This window comes from Limulus polyphemus, unplaced genomic scaffold, assembly GCF_000517525.1.
Source record: "Limulus polyphemus unplaced genomic scaffold, Limulus_polyphemus-2.1.2 Scaffold877, whole genome shotgun sequence".
In the NCBI taxonomy this organism is placed as follows: Eukaryota; Metazoa; Arthropoda; class Merostomata; order Xiphosura; family Limulidae; genus Limulus; species Limulus polyphemus.
In genome coordinates this window covers 40,194-58,993 of record NW_013666487.1, presented here as the reverse complement: position 1 = coordinate 58,993, position 18,800 = coordinate 40,194, and the positions used below count along the sequence as shown (strand labels likewise).

At 32.9% G+C, this 18,800-nt stretch overlaps 1 protein-coding gene across 7 annotated transcripts in view; it reads left to right on the top strand.

Annotated features, from left to right (window-relative positions):
* Positions 1-2,155: 2,155 nt before the first annotated feature.
* The window catches only part of LOC106460998 (DEP domain-containing protein 1A-like), a 49,766-nt gene continuing 33,121 nt past the window's right edge, over positions 2,156-18,800 (top strand). For 4 of the 7 annotated variants that reach the window (XM_022387796.1, XM_022387794.1, XM_022387795.1 and 1 more), the window contains exons 1-3: positions 2,156-2,274; positions 7,422-7,683; positions 13,031-13,188. In XM_022387796.1, coding sequence (XP_022243504.1) covers positions 7,606-7,683; positions 13,031-13,188 — 236 coding nt within the window. In that variant the 5' untranslated portion in view covers positions 2,156-2,274; positions 7,422-7,605. Of the gene's footprint in view, positions 2,275-2,834; positions 2,952-7,421; positions 7,684-13,030; positions 13,189-18,800 lie in introns of those variants that run through there. The other 3 variants (XM_022387792.1, XM_022387793.1, XM_022387797.1) reach the window with 3 other exon arrangements.

Genomic DNA, 18,800 nt, shown 5'->3' with positions numbered 1-18,800 from the left:
ACCACTCAGTGTATATTATTGGATATGGGTTATTTTCTAATTTTTTTATGTTGGTTACGTTATCGGTCAAATCTATCGAACTCGCAGTGATTCGTTAGTGAAAATAACAGATAAAACATAAAGTTTTTCCTTATGGAACGTTCGATAACTATGTGGAAATTATATAGATTTCGCATGTGAAATTTGAAAATTTTCTGATGCATAAATATATCTTTAATCTTAAAATGAAAATTACTTAGCATGTTGGATAGGTAACATGTGAAAAAAAGTATGAGAAAAACATTGCTGAACAAATTAATAAAAAGAAGTATATTTCCGTATGAAAACATTGTAATGTTAATTAATAATCTGTCAAATTTCGTTAACATACGCTTACTAATTTAAAAGTTATAGCATGAAAACTATAAGAAGCACAAAATGGTTACGAGGTACCGAGCCAGTGCTAAATTCTTATATGAGGGTACCCCTATGGTACTTTATAGAATTGTTGAAACAATACTATTTTCAATTGTAGTTTTAATTAACGTACTCAAAGTTTTTTAGATTAATTTATTGATTATTTTTCTGCACTACTGGGGTGTTTATAAGAATGCACCAATTGAAACATTTAGAAAATATTTCTCTTTAGTGAAACATTTTGCGAATAAAAAGTCTATTACCAGGAAAATAGAAGATTAACGATGTTAAAACCGATCTCTAGCTTCCTTTTATGATGTTAAAGTAATGAAAAATACCCAGTTCTGTATTTTCCATTTAAAAACAACAACAAAAGCATTCTGAGTTTGGTAAGACGATGGAAATATAGCTCGCTGCCATTCTAAATTGCGTCCTTGCAAGAAAAATAAAGATGAAGAAGAAGTGAAAGCTGAAATTTGCAGTATTCGTGACAAGGTAGATTAGTTGAATGAAATATCTGTAATATAAGCAGAATTGTTAATTTGAATTTAGACTTGTCTTAGTTTTAACTTATTTAGATAAATTCTATATCAAAGGGCGGCGTGCCGCCTTTAACCATTCTATAACAGTTACGATATGCATATTTCAAAACATCGGACAATCATGCTTGTTTTCTATTAAGGGGGTATCAAGAGACAAAGATCACAGGAAACCCTTAACTGTACCAATGTAGTTTCGTAGCCTGCCCTTTCACCTTGTTGCGAGATAAAATGGAAAAAGCAAATCAAAATTAAATAAATCTGATAACGCTTGTCCTTTTAAGACCTTAAATGCAATTTATTAACACAAAAGCAATTAAATATGATGATTTAATTATCTTTTGAAATAAATGTTATTAAAAATTCTCGATGTGTGAATGACACAAACAAATAGTATGGCCATTTATTAAATGTTGTTTTTTTTTATAGCCTAAACTAGGATAATGAACTTTCTACGCTTCTTGAATTGTTAAAAAAAAATTATTATAATTTGCAATAATAAGTAAAGTTTTGTATAATTTTTTGTACTTTTATTTTTAAAAAATTTAAATGTGGTTAGAAGTTTCAATGAATGCTTCGAGATGTTTGTTTGTTGCTAAACGCAGAATTGCACAATGTTCTGTGCCTACCATGAGTATCAAAATCCGGTTTTTAGCTGTGCGAGCCCTCACACTTATTCATATCGTGACCAGATGAAACTGCGACAAAATAGTTGTTGAATATATGTAAAAATGAGCACAAACGAAACAACTATGTTCACTCAAAAAAATTTTTTTTGTTGTCTAATTTGAATTATTGACACCCTGCACACAGTTACTAAGATCCTTCTATTTTGTGCCCCCCCCCCAATGGAACAGTGATATGTCTGCGGACTTATACTGCTAGAAACCAGGTTTCGATACCCGTGGTGGGCAGATCACAGATATCCCTTTGTGTAGCTTTGTGCTTAATAACAAACAAATAATCTATTTTGCGGACTTAATGCTCGATCCATTGACTCCAATTTATCCGAAAATACCACATTTGAGGCAACTTTGATACTTTACTCTTATGCAAATAACTTCTAAGATTCAGTTGAAATTTAAAATCATGTAAGTAAATAATTTCATGCACACTTTAAGTTTTTTTTTTAGTTATGAATATTTTAGTTTCTTGTAGTGGTATTACTATTTAAAACAAATGAAATTAATATTAAAATCTGTGGAGTTTCATCAATAGATGGCGAATGTGTCCAATTATTCAAAATGGTCAGAGGGAGAACGGTTGAGAACAGTTTAAAAACATCTGCATTTGAATTATAAATAATGTATTATATTCGTAAGACTCGAAACTACAACAGGTAATTTGATTAGATTTACGATCGTGTATAAAAGGCTACTATGACAAGTCGTACGCATAACTGTACTGAAATATAGTCTAGTAGAGTAGTTATCGGTGACCCTGTTGCCAGTGTTACCTGGGCTACTAAGTAATAGTAATACTATTAGTACTACTAGTTATTGTTATACAAGTATTAACAGTGGTACTGGGGGTCAACCAGTACTACTGTTACCCATAATTATCAAGTTTGAACTAACTGTTAGTGTTAATGTATTAGTATATTACTACAAGTAATATTTAGAGTACTGAATTGGTCTAACTTCTAAGTCTATATTAATTATTACAATTTACAAGACAGCAGATTGTTAGGTAAGTATAAAAATATATTACATAGTCTCTTTTATTAATTTTATTTATTACTAATATTAACGTTAGTAATATTATTATTATTGATAATCGAGATTAATTCAGTTACATTTATATATTATAAAAGTAAATAAGAAAAATCTCTAAAAGTAAAAGTGTGTTTAACATTTTTCAATTACAGAGGTTTACTTAACTTTACATTTCACTTCCCAGGTTTCTGAAGTATTATATTTGATAAAGCAAGAAAAGTTCTTCTGTAAACAAGGGACTAGTTGGTAAGAGTGATTACCACTTTCAAGCATGATTTATCCTGCACTGATGCATCAGCAGGTAGCATTGTTTACATTGTTATAGATTTTTCTTTACTTTCACACCTAGGTTATGCTATTTCCTATATATATAAAGGCTCCATTTCATTTTCTAATAAAACTAAAAGGTTATCAATCTAAGTCAAGTTAATAACATATTGAATGAACTTGGAACATTTAAAAGTATTTGAATACATCCAAGTTTCAGATTTGACTTTTGAATACAACTATCCAGGTGGACTACTGACAGAAAATGGCCAGAAATGAAATATACTTCAGGAAAGGAACAGTTTTTTTAATGAAAAAATAAATATAATCAATACTCATATTAATGAACATACATTAAAATGCATACCACCATGAATTTAGTAAGTACATGATTCAAGTCTGTTTTGGTATTTTTCCATAGAATACTCAGGGTCAGGTGTATTGCACTAATATCTACTGTAAAAACAAAAGTGAATAATTGAAAGCTCAGCTATCTCAAAGTCTCCATATTGAACCTTGACATCAGGATCATTTGAGGGCCCAATCCCTATTTTAATATTTTGCTTTCTTTCACAAAATCCTCGCAGTTTAGTTTTAATAATATCAAACAGTTATTTCTCATAAGCCCTTTTAGTTTTAGTGTACTTAGATTTTCAAAAAATTAGCTATTCAAGAGAATATCTTCAACAATGTGAAAAAAATGTTGTTATTATTGAAGTCCAGTCAAACTAAACCCTTCATATTAGCAGAGTGTCAGTGCTTAGGCCTGTGTTTTGTTATTTATTTATTTATTAATGTAACTGATATTGATATGGGCATGGTTAATGAATTTGTAAAGTTTGATTACATTAAACTCTGTGGTGTATCTAGTAGCTATGTTGAGGATGTTGAAGTATAACGGAATGACTTGGAAGTTGGATAATTTGATGAGTTGTACACATATTTGGCAAGTGACCTTTAATTATAGTAAGTGCAAGGCAATGCATTTGGGTTAGCATAATTTGGATCACACTTTTCGCATCGTATGACTAAAGAAAAAAGATCTTGGCATTATGGTGAACAAGTCACTCAAGCCATTGAAGCAGTGATCTGTTGCTAGTGGTGTTGGTAATATCATTTTAGGGTGTATTTATAAGTCAGTATAAATCAATAGTTAGACTTCATTTGTAATACCGTGTACAGTTTTAGTTTTCTTATCTGAGAAAGAATATTGGTTCATTGAAAGGCTACTGAGATGATTCCTAAGATAGAAGGATTATTTTGTAGTTATAAGATCTATTAACTTACTTTCTCCTGAGAAAGAAGGACAAGAAATTATCTTATAGGAGTTTACAAGATAATCAATCAGTGTGATTGATTTATGAAGTGAGTTACCTTTGGCAGTAGTGGAGGCCAGCACTTTACAGGAGTTTAAGAGAAAAATAAATATGTTAATATCTCAACCTATCTGCCTAAGATGCCTTTCCATTCCTGAAAATATACTAGTAGCCCTTTTCTGAGCCTTTCTAATAAATCAGTATCCCTTGTAAAATAAGAAGATCAAAACTGTGCACAGTATTCCAAGTGAAATCTAACTAGAGAATCAAGATAATTACTTCTTTTGACTTGTAATCAGTATTTATAAATACACCCTAAAATTCTGTTAGCTTTGTTACTAGCAATAAAGTGTTGATTTGTTGTCTGGACTTATCTATCACCATTTCCATTATTATTTTTTTGTCATGCTATTGAATGAGTTCCCGAGTGATCCAAATTATAATAACCCAGATGCCTTATCTTGCACTTACTATAATTAAAGGTCATATGTCAAATATTTCTCCAATTTATCAGTTGATCCAAGTTATTAATGTGTCACCATCCTTAGTGTAGCCAAAAATACACAAGAGTTTAATGTTATACACAATCTTTACTAATTATTCCCCTTTCAATATCATTAATGTAAATAATGAAAAGCAAAGGCTTAAGCACTCTCCATTGAGGTACTCCTTTAATAACACACTTTGCTTTCTTTCATCCAGCCACTGTACAATACAATTAACTAGTCTTTCCCCAACTCTATTGATATGATTTTCTTAAATAATCTTTTGTTGGGCACCTTATCAGAACCTTTTTGAAATTCTAAGTACATCAAGACTACACACTTTCCATTCTCTAGATAATGAGTAGCATCTTCAAAAAAAAAGATTTTCCCTTGGTGAATTTGTGTTTGCTTTTGATTATGTTATCATATTTCATAAAATCATTTTATAAAGCTTCCTTTCTTAGACTAGAAGTTTTCCTTCTACAGAGGTAAGACTATCTGGTTTATAATTTCCAGGGCAATTCTTATCAACCCTTTCAAAATAGAGGAGTAACATAAACAACCTCAAGCACTCACCAACTGTTTTTTGACCAACCAAAAATGAGAGATGCTAGCATATCTGATCTTTGACCTTTAAAAATCTCTGGAAAAACATTCTGGTACTAGTTCTTTATTTTTAACCTTGCAATCTTTGTATTAATGACATGGTTCAGGTCAATGCCAATATTTCCATCAGGGTCAGAAACATTGCAAACATCCTTTCTTTTAAAAACAGAGGAAAAAATTTAAAACTTCTTAAACTTTTGTCATTTATTTTTTATTTTCTCCTTTACATATTTAATAAGCAAACTAGATCTTCCATGTTATCTTTTTGATCTTAAGAATACTCCTATCTTAATAGAAATGTATTTTTGAAGATTTCCCAAACCTAATGTACATTGTCTTTTAGCTCATTATCCCAGCTTACTAATGATGAATCTTGTTACATGGCCTCAGAATTGGTTTTCTTAACATTAGGAACTAAAATTTTGATACTTATCTCAATATGTAACAAAACATCAAACTTAATTATGCAATTATCACTTCTCCAAATGTTCCCTACTTCACTTCTAGTAACCACATCCTCATTAGTGGTTAACAGTAGATCTAAAACAGTATCTTCTCATCTGGTTGGCCATAACCATTTGGTGTAGAAAACCATCCTGAATCACTTCCAAGGAACATATCTCTTGCACTACTTGACTTCATACTGTCCCAACCAAAACTACATCTACAGTTAGACTTCCATGTTTATTGCTTCAGTATCCTTAATAGGAACAACTCTGATCTTATTGCTCAGTTTCTCATCTGTCTGATCAGTTGTCCATAACATTTGCCTTTTGAAAACTCTACACTTGAATGTAATCCTTATTACAGATTCAGTCTCTTGACTACCATTTTATGTCTTTAATAACAAAAGGCTTCAGTTTATCTCATATAAAGAGCCACCAATCTTTTAAAGTGTCTTATCAATTTTAAATAACATATAACCTGGAAACTCAAAATAATTTGTATTATCAGTACTTTGAAAATCTAACGAAGTTTTAGTAATTCCTATTATGTTATAGTTTTCCATTTCAACTAGAGCTTTGAAAACATCCATTTTATTCCTAGTACTTAACATTAAAATAATAGTGATTAAGCTTATCTTTCTTTGTCAGCTGGGAGAGCATTATAATTGTTTCTTTGTTGTGGCAAAGCTAGTAAGGCTATCTGTCACTGTCCCTACTTTTGAACTGCTGAATAGAGGGAAAGCAACTGGTTGGCAGCACCTACACCAACTTTTAGACTACTTTTTGGTGTGTTTATGGGGGAATGCATACCATGGTTGATTGAATACCAAATACCAATAATTGCCCAGCTCTGCACCTCACAATTCTTTTAAGGATGATATCTTGCAGAATGTTTGACCCATAGCAGTCAGTTCATAAAGCTCAGAACCTGTTTATTAGAATTTATAGAAAAAGATAGAGATATATATATAGCCAATTTAGAAGTGTTCCTTTGAAATAGATATGAGAATGAATTAGGATCCAAAGGGCTTAATAAATAAAATATTACCAGGGATAGGCTTAGAGCAACAGGTGAGCAAGTTGGAACTGTGTGAAATATTTCAGGATAAAGACAAATTATATGCAGGCTAAATCTTAGGAGAAGTTCCATAAAAATAATCATTAAGGATAGTCTAAAATAAATTTGCATAGTAGTGAGATGATTAAGGAAACCGAAAAAAGATAAAGAATAGCTAGGGCAATGAGATTGGAAATATAATTATAGCATAATAGTTTTTTAATGCATGGAAACTGAACTTGATCCCAAGACCTTTAAACCATGAAGCCATGCTGTAAAAGCTGAACAAACTTGATGTAAAAAAATGACTGAAAAAGTTATAATGCTAAAGATTGAGTTATGATACCCATGATGGGCAGAGCATAGATAGCCCATTATGTATCTTTATACACTTAATCATAATGAAGTGAAGACTGAGATCAGTAAAATTTTTAAGATTGGAGATAGCTCAGTTGAAAGAAGCACCTGTCCTATAAGCACACAGATCTGTTTTGACTTGTTTGGAAAAACTGATTGAACTTTTTTTGTGTGTACATTTCTTCTTGTTCCCTATTATATTTTTCTGATGCTTTAAACATTTAATTTTTCTTTTAGAAACCTTGCCAAATGGAGTGATCTTCCTCACTTTATTTTTGGGAAGACCGTGTTCTCTAGTCAGACATCTTAGTTACTGATTTTCAAATTAGATTTGAATACATTTTCCAATTGCTCAAAATGAATGCTACATTTTAAGTCTTAAAATAACATTGCAAAAATTCTGTACTGTATTTGTGGGGAAATGGAACCAGAAAGACATGGAAATGAGAGCAAACCAAGTCTTGCTACCAATAGTGCACCCTACAGGGCAACAAAGCTGGTGAGTGAACTTTTTTCTTTTTTTTATGGCAATGTTGGTGAAGGTATTGAATATATTGTATTATTATAGTTTAAATGCTTAACACAGGCTAGTTTTTTTATCGTGTACGTTTTGAGAATGACAAGATTATAACAGACAAAATTCTTAATTAATGAAATTTAAATTTTATTTTTCCCTAATTTGTTTTACTGTAATTTATATATTATGGGTTATAGTTTAAAGGTTATTAGAAAGAAATTAGTGGTGGCTATAACTGTTCTTTTGAAATTCTCAGGATACTTGAAAAATATTAGATCATTAAAATATTACTGATGTTTTCCCATTTTTCAGAATGGTTGTCAAAAAATATTTGGGAAATATTTGTGTGTGTGTAAATTTGTTAGTTTGACTTGTGTGATTGGTAATGTATGGGAATCCATTTCAAGAATAATTTGGAATTACATTTTAGGAAGTGAGATTTAATATATACAGGGTTATCATGGTTTTAACATGTTTCTGATTTACATTTGGTTTACAAGTGAGCCTTATGTGGTAATAACATTGACGTTAACCTTAATTATATAACTCATGGCTCGAAATTAGCAGGGGCCTGGAGGCAATGGCCCCCAAAAGCCCAGCAGGCCCTTAAAGTGTCTGCTAAGTAGCCCGTATGGCCCCATAAAATCAAAGAGCCATTAAATGTTTGACTCCACATAAGTTGATCTAAGTGTTTTTTAAACGAGCAGAACTTATGACAAACCATGAATGAACCTTCCCAAATTTACGAACACTCGTCAGTCATATACAATCCACAAACATCGTCACTATGAATGACTGTGTATTCAAAGTAAATGCACTTTCATTAATAAGAATACCATAACTTTGTCGAATGTTCAAACTCTTTGTATCAGTGTAATGGAATTGATATATAGAATTTCATTTATAAAATTTGAGATATAATTTTTATTTGACGACTGTTTTTAATCAGAATGCTACTTTTTTAACTTATTATATATGACATCAAGCCTGTATCAAGCTCACACAAAAACAGGCAAGTAAAAATTGCAAACTTGAAAGTTGTTTGGAGAATTTACCTTGCTGAATGTACATGTTAGGGCAAACACTTTTGAATCCAACTCTGCAGACTGCACTAGCCAAAAATAAAAACAACATCATAATATTACTGTTTTACTGATCATGTCACAATTGGAAATTACCAATTGCTGATAATTATAGCACATACACTCGTTCCGATTCTGATTATGTACAGTAAAGTTGATGATGTCATTGTGTAGTATTGTTGACAGTTTAACGTTAAAAATAGTAGTGACTACAGAGAATATACTTTAAAACAACATACAATCTTGAAATTGTTAAAGTTATCAATAAATGTGCCATTCAAAAAATAAAAGACCCTGATCTCTTTTCTGTTGTTTAGTTGAATGAAACATAAGAATGGGGACTGATCTTGTGGCTAATACATGATTGATATATCACATTATGTAACTGTTGTGAGAGAGAAACAAATTCTTGCCTAATTTAATCATTCACTTCAGCCATAAGTTTGAAGTCTTTTGCTATCACAACACATTTTGAACTAAATTAACTTCCAATCCAAAGGAAGTATTCCAACCAAATGTCAAATAAAGTGACAGCATTTGAAAGTTTTCAGTCGTAAAGGAAGAAATCTTCAAACAAATTGTTGAAAGATTTTTTTTTTAATTGATCTTATTAAAAATGTTCCTAATTCAAAAACATGCATACCTCTTCTCACACTTATAGCTATTACTCAACCGCCCGGGTTTCATCTTTGCCCATCTAAGCATTGTTCTGATTTTTTCTTGCTTCTTCCAATCTTTTATAGCACACTCAATTGATTTGTTTTTCCTCTGTTGGTTCTTCAAGTGTGTGAGATATTGGGCTTTTTTCCCAGTTGTTTTTGAGCATGCAACTTAATTGATGGCTGAAATGTCTGGGAGCTAATTTTTTTCTACATACATAGAAATTGTGGTTCATGGTGGAAGGTTTACTTCTTAGTTACATAAAGGAACAGCTAGGCCTTATCTGAAACATTGTTGGAACTTCATGGTTTTGCTTATCACCACCAAGTGGAGGCATTTTTCTGACTCTCAAATAATTACTGCTCCTCAAATTCAGGATTCTAAGGTGGAGTTTGTAGTTTACCTATATAGGTCTATGTCCCCTTATTGGACAGAATACATCTATGGACTTACAATTCACCATCAATATTTTGTTTCCTTCCACTTCGCTTTGTTAGAAGATTCTCAGGATCACCAGTTTCATTGAGGATGAGCTGGATCCATTGTTACCATGCACATTGTTTCAATTTTTGGCTTTACATTTCTCCTGGTTGTTGTTGGAGTCTCAAATTTTATCGTCTCCTTCGGGGGGGGGGGGGGGTCATAGTTCCGCCCCTATTCATGAGTACTGATTTCCGACATCAGCTCCTCAGCACATTGGTATTAAGAATATATTTTGTCTATATCCAAGATTTCCACTGCTTAGTCAGATCACAGCAGTGTTGGTGATTACTGTGTACCTTTAGATGTTGTGGGGGCTTGGTTCCAAGATTTTTTGAATGTGTGGTAATTTTATCCTTTGGTCCAGAAGCTCTACAGGTCCTTGAGTCACAATTGGTCATTCAGTTCAAATTTTCCCCACTATTACCTACCCAACCAGTAGGATTTCCATCTCCCGCAGTTCATTGGGACTTGGAACTTAGTTCTGGGGGTATTGAGAGAGTCAGGCTAGTTCTTCAGAGTTTTTATTCCTGTTAATTGTTGGGCTTACGAAGACAGGAGATTGGTGTCCAGTCATCAATCTTTCTTGTCTATATCGATGTCTAGATTCTGCAAGGTTCACAAGCTACTCATTCATGAATGTGTGTGTGTTGATTTTTTCCTGGGATTGCAGATGTCCAACATGGTTATAGCTGGCTCCTATCTCCACTTTGCCTTAGCTGTGGAGTCTTACCACTATCAGCATTTGTGGTGCACAAGAGTCGGGTACTGCAGTTCTGAGTTGCTTTTTTTTTTCCTTTGGTCTCGCATAGGCTTGACACGGGTTCTGCTGTAGCATATGAGTTTTCTCATCTTCTTCATTCCATCATATTGTGCGCACACCATTCCACAGATGACTTGTTACTGCTGGCAACATCTCGTCAATTGTTAAGCATCACAACCTGCTTCTACTTTCAAATACAACCCAGGTAGGCTTCTCTTTCAAGACTGTGACATGTATTCTTGCTCCAATATCAATATTTCATCAGTCTAGCTATTATGTTATTTTTCATCTCATCTTTCAGTAGGGTTCAGCTGTCTCTCATCCTGCTTAATGCTTTAGAATAGAATGCCGCACTCTTACTCACCTCTCCTTCTCAACTGCACAGATAGTTCTCTCTCTTCTGGGAATGTAGGCATCACTTGAATCCTTCATGCCTTTGGGATGAGAACATAAGCCACCCTTTTATTGGTCTTTAAGCAATCAGGGATTGTACGCATCTATTTCCTAGTTTTCCCAGTATTCTTAGTCGGGATGGTAATACAAATTGGGTTCCTCTACTGCCCACTCGTCCAGAGTTCCATTCTCTTTATGAATGCTTCACTTCAGGGATTGGATACATACACCAACAATCAGGATTTCCAGTATATGCACAGATAATGAGGATTCCCTACACAATGTTTTCATCTTTCTTGCTCTTCAACAGGCAAGGTCTCATGGTCTTGGCTTCTTAATGGTTAAATCGTCAGGTTTCACTTTGACTATTCTGCGATGGTATCTTATGTTTCTCATAAAAGAGGTATATAGTCTAGGGCCTCCTTTCTAGGGACTAGTCTTATCTTATCACCCTTCTAGGTTGCCATGTTCCACAGGTGATTCTTGTGGTAGCAGGTCCTTTGTCTCAATACAAACAGAGTCTCCTGACAGAATAGATGTTGCATTGCAAGATTCAGTTGGATTGCCTCTCCTTTTGTAACTCTACTTGGTGGGTTAGCCTCTCATTGGATCACCCAACTACTGGCAATTTGGTCTCCAGTACCTCATCTTTGGGCCTTGGCAATAGATGCTTCCCATCTGGACAGGATGGGATTACCACTCAACCTTCTCTCCACTTCATATGTTACCCAGGGAGCGAAATATGATTTCTTCCAATTCATTGTCATGTCCTGTTGGTGACTACACCCGGGTTTCTGCTTTTGCAGTCCCTTCCGGTGTGTCTAATTCTTCCACTTCTTTTTAGGCTCTCTCTGTGGAGGCAGCCATGATTGAATATGGTGCACCTGGCTATCCAGAAGCTCAAGCTTCTGGCGTAGAGGTTATGCTGTCTTTCATGCAGCATTGGGGTTTAATTTTAAGGTTGACATGTATCTGGCTCAGTTTCTGCTTAGTCCGAAAGTCACTTTTCTCAAAGGTAATGACATACATATCGGCAGTGTTATATTGAGAGGAGGTTGAATCCTTTTCAATCAGTGGTGTCAACCATAACTCATTTTTTGACTTGGCTCTTTGACAGGAATTGAGGTTTTTTGCATCTTCCACAATTGCCATTGTGTATGGTGGCCTTATCGACTACCAATCGATTATCACAACTACATACTTTTGAGTCCCCACTACTCCCCCAATTTCTCACATTGTTATGGGAAATTAGTCCCAAATTACTTCACTTACCTAACAGGTAGATTTAGGTTACATGTTCTTTCTCTACACCTGTTTGTGACCTAACTCTTATATGCCATCTATCCCCTTTACCTGCAGGTTTATTTTTCGTGCCTGCTGACCTATGGACTTCACCGGTCAGAGTGATTTGTGCTGTTTGTCCACAGACTGCTTTCTCATTTTATCTACCTTCTCAGACCAGTTCTTCATACCCAACACTCTATCAGACAGGAAAGGGGTTCAATCCTTTTCTCCAATTCTTCTTCTCACTCTTTCTATGTCCCATCATATTTCAATCTTGGGCATGTTCAGTGAGGGTCTTGAGGGTTTTGTTGCCTGCACTTATACCTTTAGAGATACTAGACAACACTTTATTCTAGGCTCTTTTTGAAGGAGAAATATTTTCTGTGAGTCACATCTAATCAGATTTCTCTTTTCTTAAAATTTTGTTTGCATAACAAAACTGCTTTATTGTTCAACAGCTTTGTCTGGCTTGTAAATTAAATGTCATTTTGTTATCTTCATGAATATTTTCTCACCAAAAAATTTATATCTGTAGAGTGAAATGAGAGTTTAATAGTTGGTTTGAGTGAAGTTTTAAGATAATGATTGGTTGAATATTCTCATTAGATAGTTTAAAAAATGTTTATTTCTTATTGGTGACTGTACTGTATTTTTCATTGTGTTTCAGTGGAACCAAATTATTAGTGATTTTCGTTGTGGCATGCCTTTGAAACGTCATCGTCACTATATGCGAATTTATGAAAACTGTTTTACTGCTTCAGAAGCTGTAGACTGGCTTCTTGTCTATTTGAGACATAGTCCAAACTTTGGCCCTGGTGTTACAAGGTAATGTGTAGTAACTTATCTTGTTTTATGTTCAAATGTTTCTCTCTCTCTCTCTCACACACACACACACACACACACACACACACACACATTATAAGCTCTTTATGTACTTCATTTTATGAGTTTGTAATGTTTATGATAGTGTGAAATTATTTTAACAAAATACATGTACTTGAATTTACTTTAAGTATTTTTACAGTTCCAGTGGTCATTAGGAAATACTGATTGAACATCGTACCATCTAGTTGTAGCTCTTGCAATGAATAATGGGATTCCTACAAATGTATTAAATGTGGTGTTTAATCCAAAATATGCAACAGTAAAACTGTTCATTTTATTTTGGCTGACATTGTGCTTGTCTTTATCAGATAGTTTATATTTTAGCATAGTGCACCACAACAGTGTTTCTGACTTATTTGGTAATGTTTTATTGAAAGTTATGTTTCACTGTGTGAAAAAGCACTAAGTTCGGTATAGAGAGAGAGATCACTAAAAATTTTGACTTACACTTAGAAAACATAGGCATCTTTCTGTAAATTCACTCCATACACTTAACTGGAAATCATTGTGACTTTTGTATTAATGCCATTTTCAATTCTTGAATACTGTAGATCATGTTTTTTTTGTTGTTTTTTTAAGAAATCTATAATGATGAAATAGAAAATTATTTATGCATGTCTAAATGCAAAACAAGAACATGTTTTCAGCATTTTTCAAGTTGTGTTTCTTTGTTTTCTGGTCTAACACTACATTAATGAGATGAAATTTACCTTCAGAAAACTAGTTTAAAGTATGTATTCATAAAACACTGAAGTTTTCTTGCTTGATATTTTCTATTTAATACTGGGAATGAGCTGTTTGTTCTACATGTAGGTGTAATATATAGAAAATAAAATCCTGTGTTACGACAAGAATGTGTAGGTAAATGGTAATCATTTCACAAAATTCAGAATCTTAATCAATTAAATTTATTTTTATGTCCTTCAAATTGATGTTTTTAAGTGATTAAGGTTATTTTGCTTCAACTCTCTATGTACAGGCTTGGTGTATTTGACAGACCTAGTAACTATGAAATTATACTACTGTTACTATGAATGTACTGAATGTAACTTCACAGAATTTTGCACGTTTTTAGCATACCTTAAAAGGCTGTTGAATACAGAAAGCCAGATCTTTTTAACCCTTTTGCATTGGGTAGGTCAAAGTGTGCATGTCACAATCTTTTAAAGAGTTACATTCAAAATTTAATTAAACTACTTTATTGCTTATGTGTATGAATAAACTTGGCATCAAAACATAGTTAATAAATCAAATTTTCATATTATTCAAGTTTGAAGTTCTTAATTTTATAAGGAAATATTTTAAAAAATCCTGAATCTCCCCCATTTTGAGAACTGATATTTGCTTTCTAGGTCTTCTCTCTTCTCTGAATTATTTATTGGTAACCCCTCCTAGAAGTTGGGAATTTAAAGGAAGTTACAAATTATAATATATATGTTACTCAGGCAAAGTATAATTTTTATAGTCTTCAATCTTGTTTGCTTACAGAGCTATAAAGTAGAAAATTGGACCCACTTGCCATGCTCACCTATACATCCTCTCTTTCACAAATTGCCAATACTATTTTCTGACATTTTATACTATGTTATTCATAACCAATGGAAAGCCAAAGTTTAATCTGTAACGTGACATATTATATTACGTTTTTTTCTGTACAGAGAATTGTTTGTTTTCCTTTAGGTCAAACTTTATTCCCATGATAAGCTAAGCTGAATTTTTAATAGCTCTTATCACAGAGTTAGAAAGCCAGAAAAATTGAAATAGTCAAGGATATTGTATGCTTTTTACATGTTAGTATTCTGTGTTCTTAGATGCATTATTTAAGTAAATAGATTATTTAGTGTAATAGTACCATTAGCATAAAAAAAAAAAGAAGGCTTAAGTTTCAACAGTCGACAACAAAGAAAAAGAAGACCCAGGTAAGTACTATGTTTTTCATGTGTATTCTTTATTATTATTATAAAAGAAACTAAAATGAAAACAAATTTGAAACTTAGTTAGATTAGATAAGATAAAGAATATTCAAAATTCTTCACGAACTATACCTGCAAGCAGTTCATGTGTTACATAATTTGATAGGATAACGTGAGCTACAAGTTTGCCAGTGAGTTACAACTTGTGTGGCAGGATTATTAGTTAGAAATGGTTCAAAGGGCAATAAAACAATGAAATTAAGTACATATAGATGTTTTGTTTTTTACAATTTTCAGTCATTCCACAAAGAAAAAGATTAATTTAGAATTATTTCATATTTTTTTATGGTGGTTATGAGATTGATCAAATTGACCAATCCTGCATAGAGTTATAGTATAGAAAATAATAAATGGTATTTATTTAGGAGGTTTTAGAGACTACGCAAATAAAATCTGAAAATTTTCAGATGAAGAAAAGTGATTTTTATCTTAACCTGAAAACCATTTAGCAACTCACAACAGTCAACACTCTGACACCATATAATTATGGTGCCAGAGTGTTGACTGCTGTGAGTTGCTAAATGTTCATAATTATATGGTGTCAGTGTTGACTGCTGTGAGTTGCTAAATGTCCATAATTATATGGTGTCAGAGTGTTGACTGCTGTGAGTTGCTAAATGTCCATAATTATATGATGTCAGAGTGTTGACTGCTGTGAGTTGCTAAATGTCCATAATTATATTGTGTCAGACTGTTGACTGCTGTGAGTTGCAAAATGTCCATAATTATATTGTGTCAGACTGTTGACTGCTGTGAGTTGCTAAATGTCCTTTAGCAACTCACAGCAGTCAACACTCTGACACCATATAATTATGGACATTTAGCAACTCACAGCAGTCGACACTCTGACACCATATAATTATGGACATTTAGCAACTCACAACAGTCAACACTGACACCATATAATTATGGACATTTAGCAACTCACAACAGTCAACACTCTGACACCATATAATTATGGACATTTAGCAACTCACAGCAGTCAACACTCTGACACCATATAATTATGGACAAAGTTTTATTAAAAATACTTAATTAAAAATTCTGATTTTTTTTGGCTACAAAAGAGTTTTCAAGTTTACTGAAAGCTTGCCATATTTTGTGAAGATACATTACGTACTTTCAGAGTCATGGTGTGTATACCCGCAAGGTTACAAGGTCTTGTAAAGTACACGAGCCCATTGTGATAGGGTTGATAAAGTATTTTTGCTGAAGATTTGTCTGTTAATCTCCAAAGCCTTAACTGAGTCTGAGTAGGAGGAGATTTTCATGATAAGAATAAAAATAGTTCTTTTCATCTTACATTTTCATTTGCATAACCTCTTGCACCTCCTAAATGAATATCAAAGGTTTTTTCTGTATTGTATCTCTTATTTTCTCTACCCTAAAACTAACTTGAGTGAAATCATCAATGTGCAGTAAATATAGTCCATATTTTCTCTACCCTAACACTAACTTGGGTGAAATCATCAATATGCAGTAAATATAGTCCATTTACCTAAACTTGAACATTCTGAGGTAAATGTGATGTAGTACCAACCCCCAGTATGTTCAGAATAGTCAGTAAAGCTGAAAACAAGACTGTTACAGGTGAAGAAAATGCTTCTAATCCTTCAAACGAAGCCTAGATTAAACAATCAGTAAATAGCTACTAAACTTTTACTTGCAATTTGGGTAAATGAACATTAATTTCAAATTACGTATCGTAACAGCCTCAGCTTATGACTCTTTCACATCTTTTTTTTATCTATTTTATTGCTATACTTTGGACCCACTACTGTGCATGACAAAGAATAAATCCTATCAGGAGCCTATTAACTGTTTTCCCATAGTACTAATGCAAACACAGGTTCATTTTACCCATACCACAAGTTCAGCAAGCCAAGTTCACTATCTACTGAGCTCGTGAAATTTTCGATGTGTTATTTTTAATGAAGTCTTGTTACCTAAGTTAAAAAGTTTCTAATATTTACATCTTAGTTACTTTTGTAAAAAAAAAATATTTAAGAATAACTAAAAAATACAGAGGAACTAGGTTTGGTACTCACAAACTGAAGGCAGTTTTTGCACCCGAGTAGCATTGTTTGCTAACCTGTGTTGTTTCTCATGAATTTGGATTTTTAAAAAAGAATTCATATAGCTTTCAAATATACATCTTAGAACATGCACAAAACTATCAGTCACTAGAATAAAATGTTTCAGAACCACTATACTTTATCCGGCTTTCTAAGATATCTATAAATAGGTTAACAAATTCCATTACATGTTCGGAGAAGTATCCTGATGCTAATTGGATGAGAAACATCTAACAGCGATTAGTCTAGACGGAAAATTGAGACAATGAGAGAGGGATTCGTAAATTAGATAATCTGCCCTTTCTGTTGGTTATAAACTTGTCCATCAGTTCTCTAACAATGATTAGAAAGCAATATTGAAAATCAGAAAGACTGGAGAGTTTGACAAATTTATTGATATCTCAATATCCCAATAAATTGGGTAGATAGGAGGTTCAGATTTTATATTCTTGCTTTTAATTATGTTTAGCTTGTATTCCTAATTAGTCTATTATTGAAATTAGACATTTTTGAAGTTAAAAAATCGTGTCACCTGACACAGAAAAATTTAAAAAATACGTATTCATTTTACATCCACCTTATCCTGTAGCTTTGTACATGTATTTATTGTGTATTTCTAAAGTATACATAGATTCATCATAAAAATTTAGAATACTGATGTTTAACTGGTATTTTCAAAGTAACCACCTATAATTTTTAAGTGAAAAAACATTTTAGACAAAAAGAAGTAATTAAAAAGGACGTCACATCTGTCTAAAGTAATTTTTCCATTGTAGTTTCAGAGATCTGCCTAAAATTCCTGCAGCTGTGGGCTGGCAGTGCTAAGTAGAACAAGGCAAAAATGTTTTTAGGTTTGGGGACATCTAAGACTCTGAGACCCTAAAGTTACTTGGGCAACCTCATGTTTTCTGTTAAATTTTTTTGTACGAGTTCATAGCACTTAGAACTTTGTGCAGAGATTCTGTAGTTTATTATAACTATTATCTAAACTCTCAATCAGAATTAAACTTGTTGCAATCTTACTTCATTACAAGGTGATGCATCCCAAGTGGCACACGGTATGTCTGTGGATGACTTGCAACACTAGAAACTTTGTGTAGCTTTGTACTTAACTTCAAACAAACAAACAAGGTGATGCCACCTGCTGGGAAGATCTCTAAACAAACAAACAAGGTGAAGCCACCTGCTGGGAAAATCTCTGCAAGTTACAATTTTGCAGAACATTTTTTCTTCGTGTAATATTTATTTTATCTAAACTATTATTAAACATAATGTTTTATTTAGGCACACCTTAATAATAGGAATTAATAGAAACTTTCACTAAACATGTTTTGTGGTAGAAGTACAATCATTACATTTTTTTTTTTATAAAAGAAACAGTTGAAAATTTCTAGGTGGCTTAATAAGGAATTATTGGGCTGCTTTAACCATCTCTACGTGGACTTGATTATTTTGACTAACCTTGCGACTACCACATAATCATGAATTATACATACTATAACAT